The following is a 22,973-nucleotide window of genomic DNA, read 5'->3' as shown; positions in this document are numbered from 1 at the left end:
GGTCTCTCAAGAACTTGTAAACATAACACTGTAAAATGCAAACATTTGCGAATTGCCATAGAAGTGTTTAAAACTCAGTGAAGGAAAATACGGCCTCTAGAACAGTAACAAAACTTTGCATACTGGCAAAACAGGAGCGGAAACAAACGCACACGTCCCAATCAGACACCGTGCCCAAAATATTATTAATAGGCCCGATAAAATATATTGTTATAGGATTTATTAGGATGACGTCATAATTCCCATTATGATTATCGTGCACCTCTAATATTTATTATCGGTTATCCATATCGGTAACGTCTTTAAGGAGCAGGAAGTTATCGATATCGTTTATATTTATATATATATTTTGGGTGTGTGTGACAAAATACCGAAATGGTATTATATCGTGATGCTTTCCATACCAAAAGTTTATCGATAAGCTCAAGCCAATAATCGAGATATCCTTTTTAAAAGGTGTAAATGTTAAAATAAAATTTAAAAAACAAAAGGAACCAACAAAAGTTGTTACCAAAATCTTCCACCATAATAGTGTTTCAGTTAACTCTATGGCTGCCATTGACGGCACTCGACGCCCAATCCATTAAGACTGGGAAGTGCTAATGAACGAACGCCAAAATCAGAACATTCACAGTCCCTCTTTCAGATGTTTGGGACATTTACTTTCTGTACGTTTTAGGGCTTTTAAAGGTAATTGCCTGTTGATTCCCGGGTCACTTCCTGTTCTGTAACCCAAAATCAACAGGAAGTCACTGAAAATCAAAAGGTAATGACCTGAAAAGGCCATTGGCTGCCACTGACGGCCATAGAAGTGGGAGCGGTCCGTCTGAAGAGGGAGGTGTTCATCGCTGCCACCCTCCCAGTTCAAATGGACTGGACGTCTACTCATGATAAACTTAGAGCAGAAGGACGAAGATAGAACTTTTTTCTGTTTATTAGTTGTTTTGTAGAATATCCTAGAAGGATTTCCTGACCAATGTATGATAATCTTGATCGCCATATCGTGAGATCATTGTTATCGTGAACTTTGTATCGCAAATCGTATTGTGAGGTACCAAGAGGTTCCCACCCCAAATTTCTGCCTGACGCGTTGAACGTTCCGCGCGAAAACGAGATGTACAGAGTTTGTCATTTTGTCTGCGTTTCCCGGTGTTTGATGAATGAGGAGAGCACGCCCTTTTCATTCAATACTGGTAAATTTGGTGCTCCACCAGCAACTCCGCTATTTCACCTTCGCGCTTTTTTTTTCCTTTACAAAGCCGTCTCTTAAATTCGTGCACAACTATTTGATGGCTTCTTTGTCCCTCCAAGTGTTTTGCAGTCTCTTTCCAAGAGTTGTTTATGACATGTTGATCCTGGTGGTCTTTATCGGCAGAATTATACAAATGTTCGCGAACCGCAGCAATAAGGAGTTTGTCCGCCATGTTCTTCCACAAGTGTTGATGGATTTTCTCCACTTGCCTCCGCCAAAGGCAGTTAGTTTATACAGTATACCATGCATCAGTTTTAAAAAAATTCCGACACGTGCGCAGTGCGGAAATCTGACATGTTCCAGCGCCGCACGGAAAGGAAGGCGGGTCGCTGAAATGACATCCGTTTTCCGTGTGAAGGCATGCTGACCACGCGGATGCATCAGGTATAGACCTGGCTTTAGTCTTGGAAATATTCACTGCCTGGTTGTTGGAGGTGCACCACTCACTGGGTCTGAGGACCTCATCCCGGTAGGCCGCCTCGTTCACATCTGTGCTCATCCCAACCACCATTGTGTCGTCTGCAAATTCACAATGATGTTCTCAGGGTGGGTGGGGCTGCAGTCATGCGTGTCGTGTGAATAGAGTAGTGGAATCGGCACGAAGCCTTTAAGTGAGCCGATGCTGAGCGGGCGGGTGGAAAAGAGGTGGGGACCCGGCTTCATGTGTTGGGGTCAGTTGATCAGACAGTCCTTGATGCAGTAGCAGGTGGGAGTCCTAGGTTGGATAACTAGTCTAGCAGCAAACCACTTCTTGATTAGAACGTGTGACATAAAAAAATTATTTGACATCAAATGAAATTTCCACGTCAATCCAACAGTCCCTCGTTTGTTGGAAGAAATTGTATTGGCCATTCTTCGCAGCGAACAGCATCTTTTGGAAACCCAAAACGGATCACATTCTCACGAGTGTAAAACATGCAGCACACTGGGCTGGCATAACGTGAAAAAAATAAAGGGAAAAGTCCGTAAAATCCAGCTTCTTCCTCAATCTGTCACACATTTTCATGGCTCGGGATTCAAAAAGTTGAATAATTGCGTCCGCATACAGCCAAATGGTCCGTTTCCTCCAGGAGCATAAAATATAGCGTGTAATATGAAATACACATGGTTCTTCTTGTCATATGCACTATAAATTTGAATTAAGCACATTGGTCAACTCCTGTGCCAATAAGTGGATTTGAAACTTCAAATATATAATCATTTTTGATATAAAAAAAAAATTAAAATGAGATTAATCACGAGTTAACTGCATGCTATTCATCGTTTAAACGCTATATGGCAGTAGTATTAAAATTAGATGATATACAGTGACCCCTCGTTACTTCACGGCTCAACTTTCGCACTCTCAGTGCATCGTGGATTTTTTAATCATAAGCATCTGATAAAAATAAAAGTTCTAAAAACATTTATGTAAACACTATTTACATCTACGTTCATATGTACACACACACACACACACACACGTATCATTTGAAAGCTAGAGAATGAGTGTACAGTATGTATTAGTTATATTATTCATGCATTACTTTATGTTCATAACTTATATTATTAATATTTTATTTTATAGTTTCACTATTCGTTAATGTTCTAATGATAACATATGCATTTATAGGACTTTATATACACTTACTGATAAATATACACACTAAAAAAAATTATGTTTAAAAAAAAAGGGGCGGGGGGTGACACTACTTTGCGGTTTTTCACTATTAAAAGCAAAGAGTGATGTACTGTAATGGGGAATTGGTTAACCACCAGTAAACTATGAAAAATGCGATTAACAATTTGAATCCCTTGACAGCACTACTTTTAACATTAAAAATCAGGCATGAAAATGGGTCAGGGGTTTAAAAGGTGAGAAAGGTGTGGAGGAAATATGTTCCGGCGTTCTGCCAAAATGTTCGCCGTCAGCAAAACGTCCTACATGTGGCGAATTTGACCATTTTAATTTTTCACATAAGGCTTAATATTCGAGTTAACGGGGGTTTAATTAGTTGAAGGAGTTGATTTCAACCACCATTGACTCGCGCTAGCTTAGCCACTCCGGAGCCCTGAAACTAACAAATAACTGTCAAACTGCACAGAATTTGTTCAAATCATTTCCAACGACTAATTAAACCCCGGCTAACTCAAAGATTAAGCCTAATGTAAAAAATTCTGAACTTCCCCTTTAAAATAAAGACCATTGAATATGGCCCTTAAAATGTTGTTAAAAGTTTTAAAAGTTTTAGAGCAATAAAACAAACAACACAAATGAATAAAATGAACAGGAATCCTTCAAAGTATTTCATAATGGGTCCTAATTATTTTTCGAACAGATCATGTGACTATAGAACCTTAGAGACAGCCGTTTGCATTGCTTAGCCAAAACTACAGCTGAGGAGGCAAGACGGGTATTTAGAATTTCTTTAAACCTAAGCTTTCAAAACCCTCAACAACAACTGAGCTTGAACCGAGGATTGAGCACGAGCAGTATCAAAAAGTCCTGGCTGTCGTGTTACCTGTTGTGCTGTAATTCCAAGTGGTGCTTGAATTGGATGCTTATAGCGGTGGACAGTCTTTTTGAGCCAGCGCAAAGTTTGCAGCGCACGGAGATATTTTTGTTATCTTTACTGGACAAAAATGTGAAGTAATGGCTGTGTTTCCAGTGTGCAAATGCAGCCGTTTGTAGTATATCTCCTGCCTATTTCATTGCATCCTGGCGAGGTAGCAAGGCTATGTTGTTTTGGCCGCAAACTCCCAGCGCTCACGCATCATGGTAATACACGTGACCCTTTTTGTTCCATCCCCGATTAAAAAATGTGACATGTGATGTCACTCCCATGACTACAGTATTCTTCATTCTACACACATTATGGGGCAATAACAAAATAGTAACGCACAGGCATCAAGGAAAGTAATTTTACTCAGATTACTGATTTAGAAAAATGAACGCGTTAGATTGTTCTTTACTGAAAGAAAGTAATCAGATTAGTTACGCATTACGATACCGCGTTATTGACAACACTGCTTTTATATTACCGTTAAATACACAAGCTTGACGCTACCTTAACGGGAGCTATTTTTTCACCGGACGCTCCGGCAGTGTTCAACGCAAGCTGCAACGAACGGCAGTAACTTTGTCATACCACAAAATATGAAAACGAAAACCATTACTCACTAAATTCAATATGCTGGCAAATGCATTCATCTATAAACAATTGGGAGTGATACTTTACCTCCTCCAGCGAATGTGAATTTGTGCTTAGTACAAGATCATCTGTCGCAATTAGCGATCTTTGACGCTCTTTTTTTTTTTTTTTTTTCCTCCCCGCATACAAACTTGTTTCTCTCTCAGCGGCTGTGATTAACCTCAATGAAGTTGCTGTCCTAGCTAAGCCTTGCCCTATCATTCGTCTTTGTAAGTTTTTAGTAACTTTGTGTATTGAATTTGAAAGGAAAATGTGTGTTTTGTTTTTGACGAACTTTTTCATGAAGCTAAACTGTTGAAGCTACTCACATGTGGAAAAATACGAGTGTACAACGTTTTAAATGTATTCATTTGGTATATTTCAGTTACCACGATTTGAGAGATCAATAAATTGAAGAATTTACGCCTTGCGTTTGGAGTGCTTGTTTTTGGGTTTGCTGGAATAGCGTCACTGACACACGCAGCATCAAACAGGGGAAGGGGTAAGCGCTGCCGCGCCAAGCTAATTCTGGCTGCATTTTCGACACATGAAAAATAACGAATACGTACTACTGTATGACGGAAAATTTTAGTGGTTTTGTAACCGCGACGTTTTCATAGCATGGTAATCCGTGAAGGTAACTGGCACATGCCTACAAACGACCCCCCCCCCCCCCTTTAAATTTTTCTCCTCGGATCTACACGATTCACGTAGGTCATCCTTTTTGACTTCAAAACGGCGAATTTCGCCGAAAGGTGAGAGATTTTCATGCCTGAAAAATGAATTCTTATTGCCAGCGTTGTACCGAAATTTGCGATCCGTCAGATTCTGTGGCAAAGGAAGGCGATGTTGCCAACAGCAAGGCCGACAGCAACGACGAAGAGGAATCGAAGAAGACAACTTACGCCAACGGCGTGAACTGTCATTTGCTTTGTAAACGAGGCTCGCTACAAGTTGCCAAGGCTAATATTCGCTTTCACTGTATTAACATCATGACATTGGATCAGGACATCGTTATTAAGAAAATGCTTTAAAAAATTGAATGTTTCATGTGAATTTTTGACATTGTGAAATAGTCCACTGTAATAAATTGGTATTATTCTTTGTCATGATCAAGTTTTTGTGTAAATATCCCATTAAATAAATGACATAAAATGTATGGCTTTTGATGTTGTGAAAATGTGCGCTTTTCTAAATTAGGTACCGTATTATATTTGTGATATTATGGAATTGTTTGCTCTTATAAATTACTTTTATTCTTTTAACTTATGACTTTCTTACACACACATGCATTCACAATTTGAAATGTATAAGGCTAATGATATAAAAGTATATATGCCATAGAGATGTCCCGATCCGATGACATCTCTATGGCATATAGGCCGATATGGGCAAAAAAATGTGCATCGGTATCGGATCGGCCGACACGGAAAAATTCCGATCCAGACTTCTGATACAGTTTTTTTTTTTAAATCCGGTCCGGGTTTTCCAGCGCACCGATATACATAATCCATTCCAGTTTTTGCTTCGGTTTCCCTAAAATCCGGTCCGCATTTTAAGGCACACCTTCAACACACTACATTGCCGTCTCCGAATCTACCGAGACTTTATCGGTAAAAATGTCAGCTGTGTAGGATCATTTCACCTTAAAGGACGACAAAGACGAAGAGGCAGAGTGCAACATATGCCACAATAAAGTCAAGCGTGGTGGTGGTAAAGCTGTAAGAAGTTTTAATACAACCAACCTAATCAAGCATTTAGCGACATACCACCACAAACAATATAAGGAGTATGTTAAGAAAACCGAAGACAAAAAGAAAGGTCTTACGCAACTAACACTGGCAGAAACTTTGCTATGTGTGACAAACTGGCACTCGACAGTCCCAAAGCCCAGGGAATAACAAGAGTCATTGCCGAAGAATTCATTCTGGATGACGAGCTATTATCTCTCGTGAGTAAAGACGCACCATCCAACACTTATGCTGCATTCCAGAGAAGTGGGAAGTCGGATTTATCCCACTCGGATGGTACCAGTCCGACCTCAAAGCGTTCCAAGCAAATGTAAACAACAAAGATGGCTGATCGCGACGAGGTGTTTTTTATTTTGGCCATCCAAAGACATTTTGACCTCCAGTGAACCTGCCTTCCTATTACCGATCAAATAGTAGAGGAAAAACGACGGCTGCGTTATAGCCCACACTGTAAACTGCCTTTTTTTAGTTAAATCCTTTGCTGATCGTCAATATAAAAACATAGCACAACAAAGATAATTCACTGTATGAGAAAAAAATACATGGCATCTCAAATAAACTTGATTTACTTCATTATTGTGTTATCATTCAATACGTTTTCTTGAGCGCCATTTTGTCCAATGACGTCAGATTGAAACAACTTGGAAGTCAGGGTAGTTATTTTTTCTCTGACTTCGCGACTTGAACCTCCCAGTTCGAGTGGCGTTCCAATGATATTTTCCTAGTCGGAGATCAGAAAAGTCCGACACCCCACTTTTCTTGAACGCAGCATTAGAACCACGGTACAACATGCCCAGCCGTCATTACATCCTTGAGCGATTCGGCCGTGGAAGATTCGAGAACGATTCACAAACATCCAAATTCCGATTATTGAAATATGACAAGTAAAGCGGAACTAATACACAGCGCGGTCTTCGGGACGCAATGAGAAACGGACCGCATTGCGTCCCGAGAGTAAAGGTCATGCTTGTCTAATAGATATCATATGTATATAGAACTAGATGCAAAAGGACAGACTTGACGGCGTTAGCAACACGTGCATTGAAAACTACGTGCGTTAGTAAACAGCCGCCATCTTAAAGCAGGAGACTTCCCTTGTAGGCTGTTGTAGTGAACCTTCCAAGCCAACCTAATTAACTTTTTATCCAAAATACTCCTAAATCGGCAAAATCTTGACTTGAATCTATCTTCAGAACAGTTTTTAAACTCTCACATGTCCAAAGTAGACAGAAGGGAAATTATGGAATAACGGGAGCAATTTTAACAACTTTAACAGTTGAGTCGCTAATTAATTGAATGTAGTTTAAAGCTGCTGATACAGAATGGGGACTTGAGTATTTTATTTACTGTTTTAAAATGTTAACTTGATACTGAAATAGTCGTATATTTAAAACTGAGAGGCTTTTTATACAATTTTTGTAACTAATGCACGAAACATTAAAAGCATCTAATAGCTTGGGGGGGTTGTGGAATTTTCCACTGACAGTTTACAAAATTATTTGCACGTTTTACTGACTGACTATGCCATTTCTGTGTGTTATTTATAATGTTTTGTGTTTGTCACTGAATAAACAAGTCAGTTTCTTGTTACCAACCATTGTGTGTTATTCAAACTCATCTACAGTAACTCAGCTGGCTAGTTGTTATCAAGAGTACTAAAACCCTTTTCAAAATGGGTCTGACAACAAAGTAAGGAGGCTAAATAACTTTAAACTTTAATACATGCTCAGATAGGCCGGTCTCGGCCAGTATCGGTATCGGATCGGAAGTGCAAAAACCTGGATCGGGACATCCCTAATATGCCGTAGTCAGTGATTGATCTCGCTGTATTTTCCTTATGCTCTTGCCCAGCCCATCAAAAGACAAATCCTTACTCATCTGACATTCTTTTACCGTCATCTGAATATGTATTTACTCAAAACCACCTCCAGGACCTATATTTTTTTAGGGGTGGACAATATCCATTTTTTAAAAAAACGTTATCGATAACTTCCTGCTCCTCAAAGCCGATACCGGTAACCGAAAATAAATATATAATTTTTTAAATGTATATTCGCAGTTTTTGAACCCCTGGAGGTTAAAAAAAAACTAGTGGTGGATTCAACATAGATTTGCCTTTGACCTAACCAGATTTTTCATTATGACATGAACATTATTATAATGAACAAAACAAAGACAAGAACAGTTGCGACTTCAAATAAAGTGCCAATATTTATTTTTTCAAATAACTATAATTTGAGTCAATCACAATCAATTAGTCAGTGTCATTGAAGAGGTGTTCCCTGAACAATGAGCACAGAACTAAAAAGATAAACCCAACAGGTATTGTGCTTTGTCATCAGATAAAAACATTTGATGCTACAGGACAGGAGACTGTTATGGTCTTGGTCCATTAAACAACTTAACCTGGCAATTATGGGACAGCAAGCCTATCAATAACCAAAAGGCCTCTCAATAACTTTTAAAAATAACACTTTAAAATGCAAATATTTGCCAATTGCCATTGTAAGGTTCATCACTCAAAGATAGAAAAATAAGGCCTCTAGAACAGTCACAAAACTTTGCATAAGCCAAGGCTACGATTCCAGTAAAGAAATACTTATAGGTAAATGTTGATAAATTTAATTGAAACAAAAAGTGCATTAAGACTCTTCACAGTATCCAAAAGTAAATAACTATAACACTGAAACAAGTTATAAATTTAGTGAAAGCACATTCCTCATTATCAAATATGGTAGAATAAAAAGCAATAATGGCTTGCCTTATAAGAATCCATATAAACGGCAGTGAGTGAACCCATTTTGAATGAAGCATGAGGTTTCTTTTCTGTACAGTACGAAATCCTTATCCAGCCACTGCACCGTCAGACCAAGCATGCTGACAGGACTGTCCGTGGTGAAACTTATGTGCCGTGCATGATTGCCGATCAAAGTATAGACGAGTGTGGCAATCTCATTCTAATTTAGAGCTGTCCCGACTAGTCGACATAGTCGACGTCATCCATGACGTAAATCCGTCGACGAGCACAACATCCCGTCGACGGTTAATGAAGGGTTAAAAAAAATATATGCGTGGAAAGTTCAGAAAAATATATGCGTGGAAAGTTCAGAATGTCGGATGCTCTGTATGCAAGCGGGGAAAGCGGCACAAAGCCAAAAAAGGCGCACCAGAGTGTCCAAAACATTGACTTACTTCAAAGAAACAACGGAGGGTACACTCTTCTGTCCTGTCTCTTCAATGTCAAGCTTGGCTGCACGTCGGCCGTGAATAAACACCTCATGCGCCGTCACCCAGTTTGTAATTTTTTTTTTTTCATTTTTTGTACACCAGAGGGTGCTGTCGCCTTACTGAATAATAATGTTTCATTGACAATGGGCCTATAAGTGCTATTAGTATTGTCCTTAATGCTAACTGAAAGGTTTATTTCATGTTATGGTTTATTTTATGGTATAGAAAATTATATAAGGTTAAAAGGTCATAAATATATACAGTATATACAGTGATTGCACTCAAGGGAGAGATTGTCAATGATAAGGTAATAAATTAAGGTAAAGGCAATTCATTGATATATAAATAAGGTTTAAAAGGAAAAAGGTGAAAAGTTTTTGTTAAGTTCTAATTGTGTTGTTTTATTTGTGTGCACCGTAGCTCTTACGGTGTGATTACATCAAGGATGGAATAAAAGTTGTAAACCATCAGTTTAAGAGACCACCTTTTCAATCGGGATGCTACACTAGTTAATTCTATCAGCATTTGAACTCACTGTTTATTTGTGATTTATTATTGTTATTTACGTGTTTATTTGTACTCTAATAAATAATTTAAGTGTTCCAATATGTTTTTTGTGAACTGATAAGCGTCAACAAAAATTTCACTGCTAAATTAGTAAACAAAAACAAAATTTTTAATTTTTTTTTTTTTTAATTATTAGTCGACTAATCGTAAAAATAGTCGGCTGACTAATCGGGAGAAAATTAGTCGTTTGGGACAGCCATATTATAATTTGCCGGTAAACATTCATCTGAAAAGTGGTGGCGGCTTGGAATGATGAACCTGTGATGGGCAGCTTCATTCGCAGCTCGCACATCCTCATACTATTTTTAAACACCATCGAAGCGATTGTGATCTTTTAAGTAGCTTATTAAGATGTGTTGTAGGTCGACGACTTTTCCCCTCCTCGTGGAACTTAGGCTTTGCATGTGTTACAAATTGCAAGTGAAGCGTTCTCCACCGACAATTTTTTTAAAAATCCCACACAACCGACGCCATGCTTGTTGTTTACTAGCCAGCCGTGCTGCACACTGCCGTCACTTAAGCGTTTCGTCACAGAAAGAAAGCGCTCGATTGGTTGTAAAACTCCCTCCTCCCAAACCACACACAGTCACTAATACGTTGTACTGGCAAAACAGGAGTTGAAACAAACGCACACATCTAGAGCTGAAACGAATACTCGAGCAACTCCTGGGAAACCCAGGACTTGAATTTATTTATTCATCTTTGTTGCTTCATTTGCTGTTTCTGATTGTGTATCATATTGCCTCTCCAAAGCCTAGCAATGTTGTTGTGATCCAGGGCTATACAAATAAAATTGAATTGAATTGAACTCGAGTTTAAAAACTGATCTGAGTGATTTTATTCACCTCGAGGAATCGTTTGATTTTGCCAGCTCTAAGCATCACGTTTTGCCCGGACTACTTTTAATGCGGGACAACGCGCTGATGTGACGTGCGTAGAGGAAGAAGCAATAAAAAAAATATATAAAAAACCTTTCTGCAGCCGACAGTCGCTACAAACTACGCCGTCGTTGCTAAAAACTAGCCCGCATGATGCGGTGGTAGCAGGTAGCATCTGATGTGTCTCATAGATATCACATGTACTGTATGTTGAACTAGATGCGAAATGACAGAGTCAGCGGTGTTAGTAAACAGCCGCCATCTTAAAGCAGTACACTTCTAAGCGCTAATAAGATTAACGTTACTGTCACTCGCTCACGTACGCAACATTGACCCTGCGGAGCGCTAGGTTTCTATTAAGACCACTGTCGATGCGTGGCTAACGTGTCTTACATATAGGCTTTATTTAATCAGTGAAACATAGCGCTGTAGAGTGATGAGGGTGTAAAATGAAAATATGATAAAGCTAACTGTCAATTTCAGCTCAGTCGTCATTGCTGGATAAAACACCAAGTAGCACTGGCCCGTAATGTGCTCCAATACAGCAGGTATCATACTGTAACGTTGACAAAGTCACCCGCTTCGTTAGGTTGCAATAATATCTTTTTGGGAACTTGTGGAATGACAACAACAACAGGAAGGCACGTGTCTCGCTCTCCCGCACCTCCCTCACCAACGCACGTCACGCGGTGCATTCAGGAACGCATGCAAATATCCCCGCCATATTATAACCTGATATGTTACAATACATTTATTTTGAACACTGCAAAAACTCAAAATCCTATCAGGACTTAGTTTAGACTAACTTTAAACTTAACTAGAACTTAAAAATAGCTTGACACAAATGGAAATTCAATTGAAACACGATGGAAAAACGCCTAACTTTTAAGTGATGTGTTTTATCAAGCGTAATGGCATTTTTAGGTAAGAAATATACAGTGGGAAAACCCATTGGCAGTGTATCAAATACTTGTTCTCCCCACTGTATATAGTTTTTATAAGCTCTAAAAGTTTTTGGAGTGAAAGCAGTGAATTGGTCTTTTTTTTTTATTCTAGTCACATCAGAGAGGCAATTGTTGGCTGTTTTCAACAATGTACATCGAAAATAAAGACATTGATTGACTGAAAATGTTTCAATATTAGATGAAATGTCTTTTTTTCTCATGTATATTAATAATTGCTCTTTACCTAAAAAATGTTTTATCCGATTACTTGATTAATCGATAGGATTTTCAATCGATTACTCAATTACTGAAATATTCGATAGCTGCAGCCCTACACACATCCCAAACCGCCAACACCGTGCCAAAAAAATTATACGTATATTATCGGTCCTATTAATAATGTTATTGGATCTATTGGGATGACGTCATAATTCCTATTATCGGACCAATAATTATCGTGTACCTGTAATATTTTTATTGTCACATGTTCTGGTAGGTGCAGACGTGGCTGTCAGAAATTGTGATCCTCCCCTATTGTGTCTAAAATCAATCAAGTCACTTCTAAGGCTCTTTGCTGATCTAATGACAGCCCCCACTTTCCCTAGTACAACTCCTTTCAATTGGACCCCAGAGCTGAAAATTGGGTTAATCGGCTATCGCAAAAAGTGCAAGGGTCAATGTTACGGCGCCACCTACAGTTGGGGAGGATCACAATTTCTGACAGCCACATTTGCATCTATCAGAAAATGTCATGATAAAATGCACAGACTCTGGAGGCTCAATTGAGACAAGATGTGGTAGGGGGGAGTAGGGATAGTGTCAGGGGATCAGGAAAGAGCTTTAAGAATGACTTGATTGTTCTTAGACACAGTAGAGGAGTATCACCATTTTAGAGCTGTCCCGACTAGTCGACGTCGTCGACGTCATCGATGACGTAAATACGTCGACGGGCAAAACATACCGTCGACGGGTAATGACAGGTTTTTTAAAAATTACATCCGGATAAAGTTATGAATGGCGGGCACTCGCGATGCAAGCGGTTGTTACTGGCACCCCCAAGGGGTCAGCTCTTATTTCAAAGTGACCGACATTGTCAGATTGAGCAAAGAGGAAGAAAGTGGGCGAGCAAGAGAGAGGGAGCGACATCGGCGAGTTGGGAAAGTGCGCGGTAGCGCGGAGTTCAGTGGCTGCATCCCCCACGTTTTTGTTTTGGTCAATAAAAGTTTCCATCAAGAGCCATCTGACGCCTCTCGGTGTTGTTATGCACGCCGCCGCCTTCCGGAGGAGGAAATCGGACGAACCGACGACAACGAGCCAAGTGAATCGCCGGTTTACGCTTCACTACGGCGAGGAGTTGAAAAAACCGCCAATTACCAAAAAGGGCAGAACTGGTGACACGTGAAAGTGGCATAAAGCCAAAAAAGCGGATCAGAATAGCCAGAGCCTGGAATAATTTCAAGGAAAATATGGAGGGTGCCACTGTGTGTACTCTCTGCTAAGCTGATCTCGCATACCACGGTAGCACGTCGGCTATGAATGAACACTTGAAGCACCGTCACCCAAGTATAATTTTCGAAGACAACAAGAAACAACAAGCTAGCGGATTGTAAATCCATACAACTTTCTAACGAGTTTTTAAAATGGAAGTTACCTTTATGTTCGTCATATCAACGTGCATTTTTATTTAATAAAATAATATATATATATATATATAATTTTTTTTTTAATTATTATTAAATTTATTAGGATCATGGAAGGTCCCACTTGGGGAAAATATACACATATATTCTGTATATGCATAATATAATAAAAATATATATGGAAACAGCACTGGCCCGCTTACTGTAATCCATGACTGCACTAATGTTAGTTACTTAAATTATAAAGTATCATTGTGTATACACATTTAGTAGTATACTATAAAATACTATATATTTAATTTTTGTTACTGTGAGTATGTGCGCCTCTCATTCAAAATAATTGTGGTAATATTTCTGTGTGCCCTCTACTTTATCTATTTTCAGGTTAAAACAAACAAAAGTTGAATAGTTTTTCCCCTCCCCCAAAAATGCAGAATGCACACCAGAAAAGGCATCTGAACTCAAAGTATTCTGAAAATGGTTGTCCGGGACATTGCAATTCATTTTAACATTTAGAACAATATAGACAATGACAACTTTCACAAAAAGAGTAAGAATTGTTTTGACTCCTGTTAAAGAGGTGAAGTCTCAGTGTTTCCGTTTACATTTTTTTTTTGGCACTAGTTAATGCCAGCAGCATTTGACCTCATTGTTTGTGATTAATTATTGATATTTATGTTATTTATTTATATGTAATAAAGAATTTAGGTGTTCCAAAATGTTTTTTGTGAATTAATAAGCTTCAACAAAAAGTTCATTATCAAAGTAGTAAAAAAAAAAAAAAAAAAAAAAAAATAGATTAGTCGACTAATTGTAAAAATAGTCGGCTGACTAATCGGGAGGAAATTAGTCGTTTGGGACAGCCCTACACCATTTCCGACAGCCACATCTGGACCTATCGGAATATATGATGATAAAATGTACATACTCTGGGGGTCCAGTTGAGAGGAGATATAGTAGGGGAGATTAAGGATGGTGTCAGAACATCAGCAAAGAGCTTTAAGAGTAACTTGATTGTTCTTAGACACAATAAAGAGGTATCACAATTTCCTACAGCCACATCTGCACCTATGAGAAAACGTGACAATCAAAATATACTATCTGGAGGTCGTTTTGAGGAAATACGTGTTCAAATGAGGGTAAGAGGATGTCAAATAAGTGAGGAATTGCCTTCGATGGGCTGGGAAATAGCATAAGGAAAATACAGCGAAATCACACACTAACTACCGCATTTACATTTATATCATTGTCCTTACAGTGTATCTATCTTTTCATGGGACAACACTGACAAAATGACACTTTGACACAATGAAAAGTAGTCTGTGTGCAGCTTATACTAGTATAATAGAGTTCATTTATTTTCCCCTCAAAATAACTCAAAATGTAGCCATTAATATCTAAACCCCTGGTAACAAAAGTGAGTACACCGCATGGGAACTACGTCCAAATTGGGAACTGCTTGTCATTTTCCCTCCAAAATGTCATGTGACGCGTTACAGGAGTGCTGTCAGCATTGCTGCAGGGATTGAAGAGGTGGGGGGGTCAGCCTGTTAGTGCTCAGACCATACACCGTACTCTTCATCAAATTAGTGTGCATGGCTGTCACCCCAGGAGGAAACCTCTTCTTAAGACGGTACACAAGAAAGCCCACAAACAGCTTGCTGAAGACATGTCAACAAAGCACATGGATTACTGGAACCATCTCCTATGGTCTAATGAGACGGGAGGGCTTTCTTCATAAGAGGCTTCCTCCTGGGGTGACAGCCATGCACACCAATTTAATGTAGAGTGCCGCGTATGGTCTGAGCACTAACAGGCTGACCCCCCCACCTCTTCAATCTCTGCAGCAATGCTGACAGCACTCCTGTAACGAGTCACATGACATTTCGGAGGGAAAATGACACGCAGTACTCAATTTGGACATTTATGAGTGTACGTAGTTTCTACGGGGTGTCTATGGGGTGTACTCACTTATGTTGCCGGGGGTTTGGATACACTATTAATGGCTATATTTTGAGTTACTTTGAGGGGAAAATAAATGAACTCTATTATATAAGATGCACACGGACTACTTTTCATTGTATCAAAATGTCATTTTGTCAGTGTTGTCCCATGAAAAGATATAAATATCTGCAGAAATGCGAGGGGTGTACAAACTTTTGTGATGCACTGTATACATTAAAAATTGTAAATGCGTGAGTGTGTAAGGAAGAGTAATAACCTCATAGAATGAATGTAATTTATAAGTGCGGATAATTTCATAATCTCACAAATACAATACAGGAATGTAATTTATTAGAATACACATTTTCACAATGTCAAAAGTCATACAATAAATGTAATTCATTGAATGGGATGTTTACACAATAACCTCTTCAGGAAGAATAATAGCAATTGCAGCTTACTATTTCACAGTATCAAAAGTAACTAATCTATTCAAGCAAAAATTTTCGAAACGTCAAAAATTCATAATATATATGATTTTATTGAAGCAGACATTTTCTTCATGACAACGTCATGATAAAATATCATGACGTTTATTTTATTCCGTGAAAGGGAAAATAAGTCTCGGCAACTTGTAGCGCGCGCGTATCGCCTCGTTTACGTAGCAAATGGTAGTTTACGCCATTAGCGTAAAAGTCTTTCTTCGTTTCCTAATCTCGTTGCTGTTGGCAACATCGCCCTCCTTCGTCACAGATTCCGATGGATCGCAGATTTCGGTACAACACCGGTATCTGTCTGTCAAGCACAGTAATAGTATACGTAAAATCGAACGTGAACCAACCTTGTACACATTCGAGTGTTGATGACATGGGGGGCTCCTCTTTTACTCCACAAGGTGGAGTCAGTGTCGTTCTCCCGGACATTTTCCTTATTTAATTCTGAAGGCTTGACGACGTGTCTTGCAGCTTTGTTTGCGATTGACCAGCTAGGCTAGGCTAAAGCAGGTTACAAAACTTCAACGAGTGCTGAGACTTGAAGACTGATGTATGAGTGGCTGATGCCGGACACGTCGTCGAGGCTTCGGCTTAGTTAAGTAATCGAAATCGAGGGAAAAACAAGACGCGCACAAAGAAAAAAATGTTCCACCTTGGCCAGTCCTGATCGTTTGCATTTCCGACCAGAATTGCATGATGGGAAAGACAGTCTCCAGCCGTAAAACCCGCCTATTTCCATAATTAAAAAACAAAAACAGCCCAAATTAAGACTTTCCTTTCAAGATAAAAATGTTTCTCATATACAATTCAATCTATATTTTTACATGTTCGGGGAAAAAAATCAACAGTGGCATCGTAGCGTTAACGTTGCTCCTATAAGGATCATGGGAAGTGTAGTTCGTCACAGGAATCATTCAGTGCATTCAGCAACGCCCTCTGGTGTTATTATTTTCATTTCAAGCAATAGAATTACTAATATATGACGGTCTACTTATTCATTATTATTATTAAACATCTAAATTACATGTTTGACAATAGAAATCACCACAGAAGTACAACTTTGACAATATTTTCCAGAACCAATTCAAAGTGCATTGTGAGAACATTTTTTCTAAAGATTGGTGTCAAAATCTGAAGCAAATCTTGCTGTCACGAGCCGATGCTTCAAAAAACATCACAAAACACACACACACACACAAAGAAACACTGCATCAAACCAAGGGCGTAGGTTTGGTCTCAATATTGGAAAGGACGATATAACAGCATAACCTGCATGTACACATTTTGCTGGGGACGGGACATTGATAAGACCAAACAGATTGGGTTAACGGCTGTCAGGGCTAAATTTCTCACCAGTAACAACCTAATTAATTCATAGGCTAAATGATTAATGCAAAATAAATCTGTATTGACTTATACTTTCACACTGCAAGTTTACAGTATAAAGTCTTAATTTGATATTTTTTCTTAAATCTAGTCAAATGATTTTCTCCATCTTGTTTTGAGTGTGAAAGCTAGTTAACCCTTTAACACCTAAGCCTATTTTGGCCGAATTTGCATGCATTTTATGTTGCCTTTATATTTCAAAGAAAAAATTTTTTACAATGGCCAAATTGGGTCCCTTTTTTCAGGACACCTTGAACTTCATGTCTAAACTGTTGTTTTCTTCACTGACCAATTATAATCCACATTTTGGACCCAAAAAGACAAAAAAATCCCAAAATCTTTTTTCAAAATTTGTAATGTTGACGTCCCATTGACAACCAAACATGCTCGACCAACCGTTTTGAAGCTTGATAATATTTATTCAACTTGTTAGGGTAAACATTCAATAGAAAAAAATAAGATTGAATAGTTTTATGTTTGACAATTCAACACAAACAGCAGGTATGGTCATAGGCGTTTACACATACTATGGTCAAAACAGGTTATAGAGTGCAAAATAGTGCAAATATATATATATATATATATATATATATATATATATATATCATCTAACACAAAAAGGGTTTGGAAGATATCTCTGTGAAGTTAGGTGTTGTACCCATCACCTTATCAAAAGTATATACGTACATGCAATCAAGCTTCTCGAACACACATCTACATAAAAATTGAAAAGATTATAGTGAAGAAAAAATATATATAACATTGAAAAAAAGTATTTTAAAAAATATTTACAAGTAGTTGAATTCAAAATTCTCCCTCCCTCTCTCTCTCTCTCCCTCTCTCTCTCTCCCCAAGAGTCTGGCTGCAGCCCGCCTCTCTCAGTACCCTGCGCCGCTCGTCTCAGTACCCATCCCGCAGACAGGAAGTGACGCAATATCGCAGCTCTCAGACCGGAAATGACAACATGAAGGAGCGCTCGAGCTCCGAGCTTCCGGTTTTATCGTAATAGTTAGCGTCCATTCGAACGTAAATACTAGTTTACTTTTCTTTTCGCACGTCTTTTATTTTCGGTTTCAGCATCACTCATTATTATTTAAATAATAATTTATTTCCATGCTCCTTAAATTGATTTGGTGAAATCGGGAGATTAACTCTTTAAGCGCGGTCAGTTTGTTAAAGCCTGCTGATTTTACCAAAATGAAAAACACGGTTACAGTACATCAAAATTAAAATACACACTACTGCAATAAAGGTTTAATTAGTGACTGAAATATCGCCTGTGACCTATCACAGTGTGTACTTTAGTTTGTCAAATGTAAAATATACTCCAATTGAGAATATACCAGATATTTTCTTTAGTCAACAATCTCCTCAAAAAAGGTAAATCAATCTTCCAGATGGTTGAAACAGAACTTGAATGGCTCCAAGACATTGTAGTTCGTGCTCATCCTCTTCCATCTGCAGGATGCTTGGGAACTCCTACTGCATTGAATTGCACTTACTACTTATGCTACTTACTTCCATTTGGATCTGTGTGACATCCCTGTATCTGCATGGGAAGACTACCATTTGGGGGTCGTGATTTAGTTTCTTCCCAATGGGGTGGTGATCTTGGAGCTAGTAAAAAAAAACAAAATAATGAAACAATATATAGCTAAGCAGAGTAACAATATCAAGAAAAAATTACAACCTTGTCCTATTTGGATCATGTGACAACATTCAAACCACAAAGGACCAGACAAAACAAATGAAGGCAAAACAACAATACCATACAACAACAAAAACAGCGAGCTGCGAATTGCAGGCATGTACATAATGAAAAATAAGAGTGCAATATAATGAAAACTACACAAAGAAGACTGTTCATTGTGGAAAAAAAGATGTAAAAAGCATTAGCAGCATTAGCCAATTCGCTGCTGAATTCATCAGTACGTATTAAACAATATACGTAGAGCAAAGTCACATGCAGTAAGTAAAGGACGACATTATTTAAATTATATTAAGAATACTAGATATAAGTACGGTCTTTTCAACTCAGAATAAACACTTCATATTTTCACCTCAAGTGTTGTTTAACTATTTAACATTTTTAAACATGCATACGCTTTTAAAAACTTTTTTCAGTGGGGCCACTTAGCGTGTTTTCTTCGCGAGAGGTGAAATAACGTAACTTTTTTTCGTCGCAAGGGTTGACGACATTTCCGGTCTGAGGGGACTGAGAGCTGCGGTATTATGCGACTCAATAAAGTTTTTTTTTTTTTTTTTTTTTTTTTTTTTTTTTTTTTTTTTTTTTTTTTGCGCACTCAATAAAGCTTCTTCTTGAACAGGTCACGGAGGGAGCTGCGTCGCACACAACGTCACACAGCCTACTCTTTCGCCGTTTGCGCTCTACTGTCACTTCTACTCGCCGAGACGCCGATTCATCAGAGGAAAACAACGACAAATACGACTCATCTTCTTCCTTGAGTTAATGAAATAATGCATTAGCTTGTGCTAAATGTAGTTTTAGATTCATTCTGCACGTTTCAAAGTCGCTCGCTCAAACAAACCGGTGTGGTGCATTTTTCGGCACAACACCGGCCGTTGCTTGCTTCGCATGCCTCCATTTCAATAGTTGGCGCCTCGCTCGGAAATTTATTAAAAATTATCACATTCGGTTCCTCCTTCCTGACATCACAATGACACTTGGGATAAGTCGTCTCTTGTACTGCTTTCGGTTTTGAAAAAGGACAAGAAATGATGGAAATATGGAGATGGATACATGGTCCATGCAGCGTTTTAATGCATAATTATGAGTGCAATAAAACTATAAAACTCAAATGACATTATCTCCCGTTTTTCTTGGCTGATTGACTTCAAATAAAAACTGGTGTGGACATTAACTTCCGCACTTTCAAACGAGACCAACCAGCTGCACGTGGGTGATGTAATTACAGCGTGACGAAGCTTCAAAGACGATATGCGTAAACGCGTCGCTGCCGACACGTTCGGTGTTAAAGGGTTAACAGATTAATGCGTCAGATTCGTCCACTTATTTTTTAGGTAATATTGCTATTTGTTCTTATAAAGCCCAAACATCTAAAGGTCGGTCATTTTTCACCTAAATCAAGAAGGCAATGCTTTCATAACTGAATCATATAATGCAAATAAGGTTGCTTAAAAGTTGGTGGGGACCATTTGAGCATCATGTGTTTTATCCCTACACTGTAAAAAATTTCAGCGTAAAATAACAGTAAAGAGCTGGCATCAGGGTTGCCATTTATAAACTGTTCTTCTACAGTCTTGGTAATGTAAAAATGTTTCACAGTAATAGTCCGTAATCCAGAAAACTGTTGATTCCTGTATTTATAGAAAACACAATAAAAGTCCGTCAGCAGGATTGCCATTACCAGACTTATTTTACAGTCTTGGTAATGTAAAAATATTTAATTGTCTGTAATCCAGGAAAAACTGTATTCCTGTATCACCAGAATTCACAGTAAAGAGCAGGCAACTGAGGAGCTGCAGTATGCTGCATTTTTATACAGTGTTTTAACAGTATTATTTGGGAAAATGACTTTACAGTCTATGAATGCATATATTTCCGTCTAGTACAGAAAAAAATGTTGATGTCAGGTGCGAAACAGAACAGGTTTTATTTCATCGTGTTGGCAGGCAGTGAAAACGGACAGGAACTAGAGAGATGGTGCAGTCGGGTTGTGTAGGTCAGGCTGGCGATCTGGTGTAATCGGGTCAAGCAGGACAGGCTGGGTCAGAAGTGGTGATCGGTCAAGGACAAACGACGAACAGGAGTGTGCTGAATCGTTGAACTGATACCGACTCTGGGAGGCAGTGCCTTTTTTCTTTTATTTGAGCAATGTGGAAACCTTTCTCCATTAGGTGAAAACCTTCAATAAACAGTACAAAAAGAAAATGTCAACAGTTGCATTTGACTAAACAATTCAACATTAACATTGAATCTCTGGGGAGGGGCTATTTTTCAGCTGCAGCCTCCTGACTGTCCGGACCCCTGGCTGGATTAACGTCCTCGCTGCTACCCCCGTCTCATCTGACCAGAGGGACCTCTTCTTGCTCCTTTACTCCACTGTATTTTTACGGACTACAATTTCGCTTGCTAATTCCCATTAGCCGTTCTGGGGTTCCTGTCTATCCGTCCTGGGAGTGGATCTCTCCTGACTGTGGTACTCCCCAAGGTTTCTCATTTTTCTCCCAATTGACTCTGGAGTTTTTGGAGTTTTTCCTTGCCGGCATGGAGGGTCTTAAGGATAGGGGATACCCAGGACTTGAACTGTATCTATTCATCTTTGTTGCTTCATTTCTAATTGTGTATCATATTGCCTCTGTAAAGCCCTTTGAGACCTCTGTTGTGATTGAGGGCTATACAAATTTAATTGAATTGAATTGATTTGAATTGAATCTCTTGCACTTAAACTACAACTATTTTAGAACAGTCAATTAACTCTTTAAATTGCACACAGTCAATAACTAATTTCAAATTACAGTGTTTAAATCTCACTTTTTTAAATATTAAACCTTTTATACCATAAAAGGACAAATTCATTAAATTACAATGTTTTAATTAACACAATTAACAACAAAAAGTGAACGCTAGAAAACATTAAATGTCAATGTCAATATCAAACCAGTGTCTCAAATCCCAAATTACCCATAAACAATATACTACAATTGTCCAAACATTTCCACCGGTGAGTCAAGCAATGTGGCTAATGGCCGCTGCTGCTAGTGATGTGCCCTACTGTGCCGAGGCTCCGATGCGTGTGCCGAGCAAACCGGAAAAAAAATCTGCAAAGCGCGCATCGAGGCATGTGTTGATTACGCTTGTGGCCACGCCCGAAGCCTCGGAAGGCACGTTGCTACGTCCGAAGCTTCACGAGACGGGCTTCCTACGTCATCGCCAACACATAGTTTCGCCGGTGATTCGAAATGAAATGGCGCACCGAGACGACAATGAGCTGACAGGTGACACTGACACACCCAGCTCGCATCTTCAAACCTAAATTCAATCGGATTCGTTTTGCAATGGACGCACTGTCCAACATCGAAAAAGAAGAGAACATCCCCTGCCTGGGCTTATTTTGAGCAGTTCCCTCCTAAAAAGGTACAAATTATAATAACCAGTGTGAATATATATTGTAAATTATTGTGACAACACAGTATATCCCTCGTTTTAATGTATTTCTTCTACTAGCTGATTTTTCAAAAGGTGAAGTGCAAACTTTGTTCTAAAGAACTTGGGTACCAAGAGAACACTTCATCTATATGTTGAGGCATTGTACCCCGGCCTCATCCGTCCCTTGCGAAAGACTATTTTCAAAAGCAGGAGAAATCCTATCTAAAAAAATGAAACAGTTTTAAAGCCAAAAACTTTGGAAATTAGGAACGCTTTCCTCAATAAAAATGAATGAAATGTGTGTCTTGTTCCTTTTTTATATGTCAATGTCTAAAATAAAGCAATCATTCTTTCAAGTAGAGCCTACAGTAGATCTTGAGCTCGGGTCGGGCCCAAAATGTCACTCATTTACGTTCGGGTCGGACTTCTTCTCGCTAACTTTTTTTTTTTTTTTTTTTTTTTTTTTTTTAGAATAAATGTATATTTGTATATGGAAGTTAAACTAAGGAATAGTTGTTATAAAATAAAATAAACTGTGGTAATCCCAAACATGAGCCGCAGTAAACCAGTGCATTGTTTGCGCACATG

General features: G+C 38.7%; 1 protein-coding gene across 1 annotated transcript in view; it reads right to left on the bottom strand.

Moving 5' to 3' along the window:
• The window catches only part of LOC130909066 (gastrula zinc finger protein XlCGF57.1-like), a 30,670-nt gene extending 14,133 nt beyond the window's left edge, over positions 1-16,537 (bottom strand). Inside the window, exon 1 of the mRNA XM_057825144.1 lies at positions 16,216-16,537. Within this exon, the coding sequence (XP_057681127.1) occupies positions 16,216-16,297 (82 nt within the window). The 5' untranslated portion in view covers positions 16,298-16,537. The remainder of the gene's footprint in view (positions 1-16,215) is intronic.
• Positions 16,538-22,973: the final 6,436 nt, after the last annotated feature.

The sequence above is a fragment of the Corythoichthys intestinalis genome, chromosome 20 (genome assembly GCF_030265065.1).
Source record: "Corythoichthys intestinalis isolate RoL2023-P3 chromosome 20, ASM3026506v1, whole genome shotgun sequence".
Taxonomy (NCBI): Eukaryota; Metazoa; Chordata; class Actinopteri; order Syngnathiformes; family Syngnathidae; genus Corythoichthys; species Corythoichthys intestinalis.
This window is presented reverse-complemented; position numbering and strand designations above follow the sequence as displayed.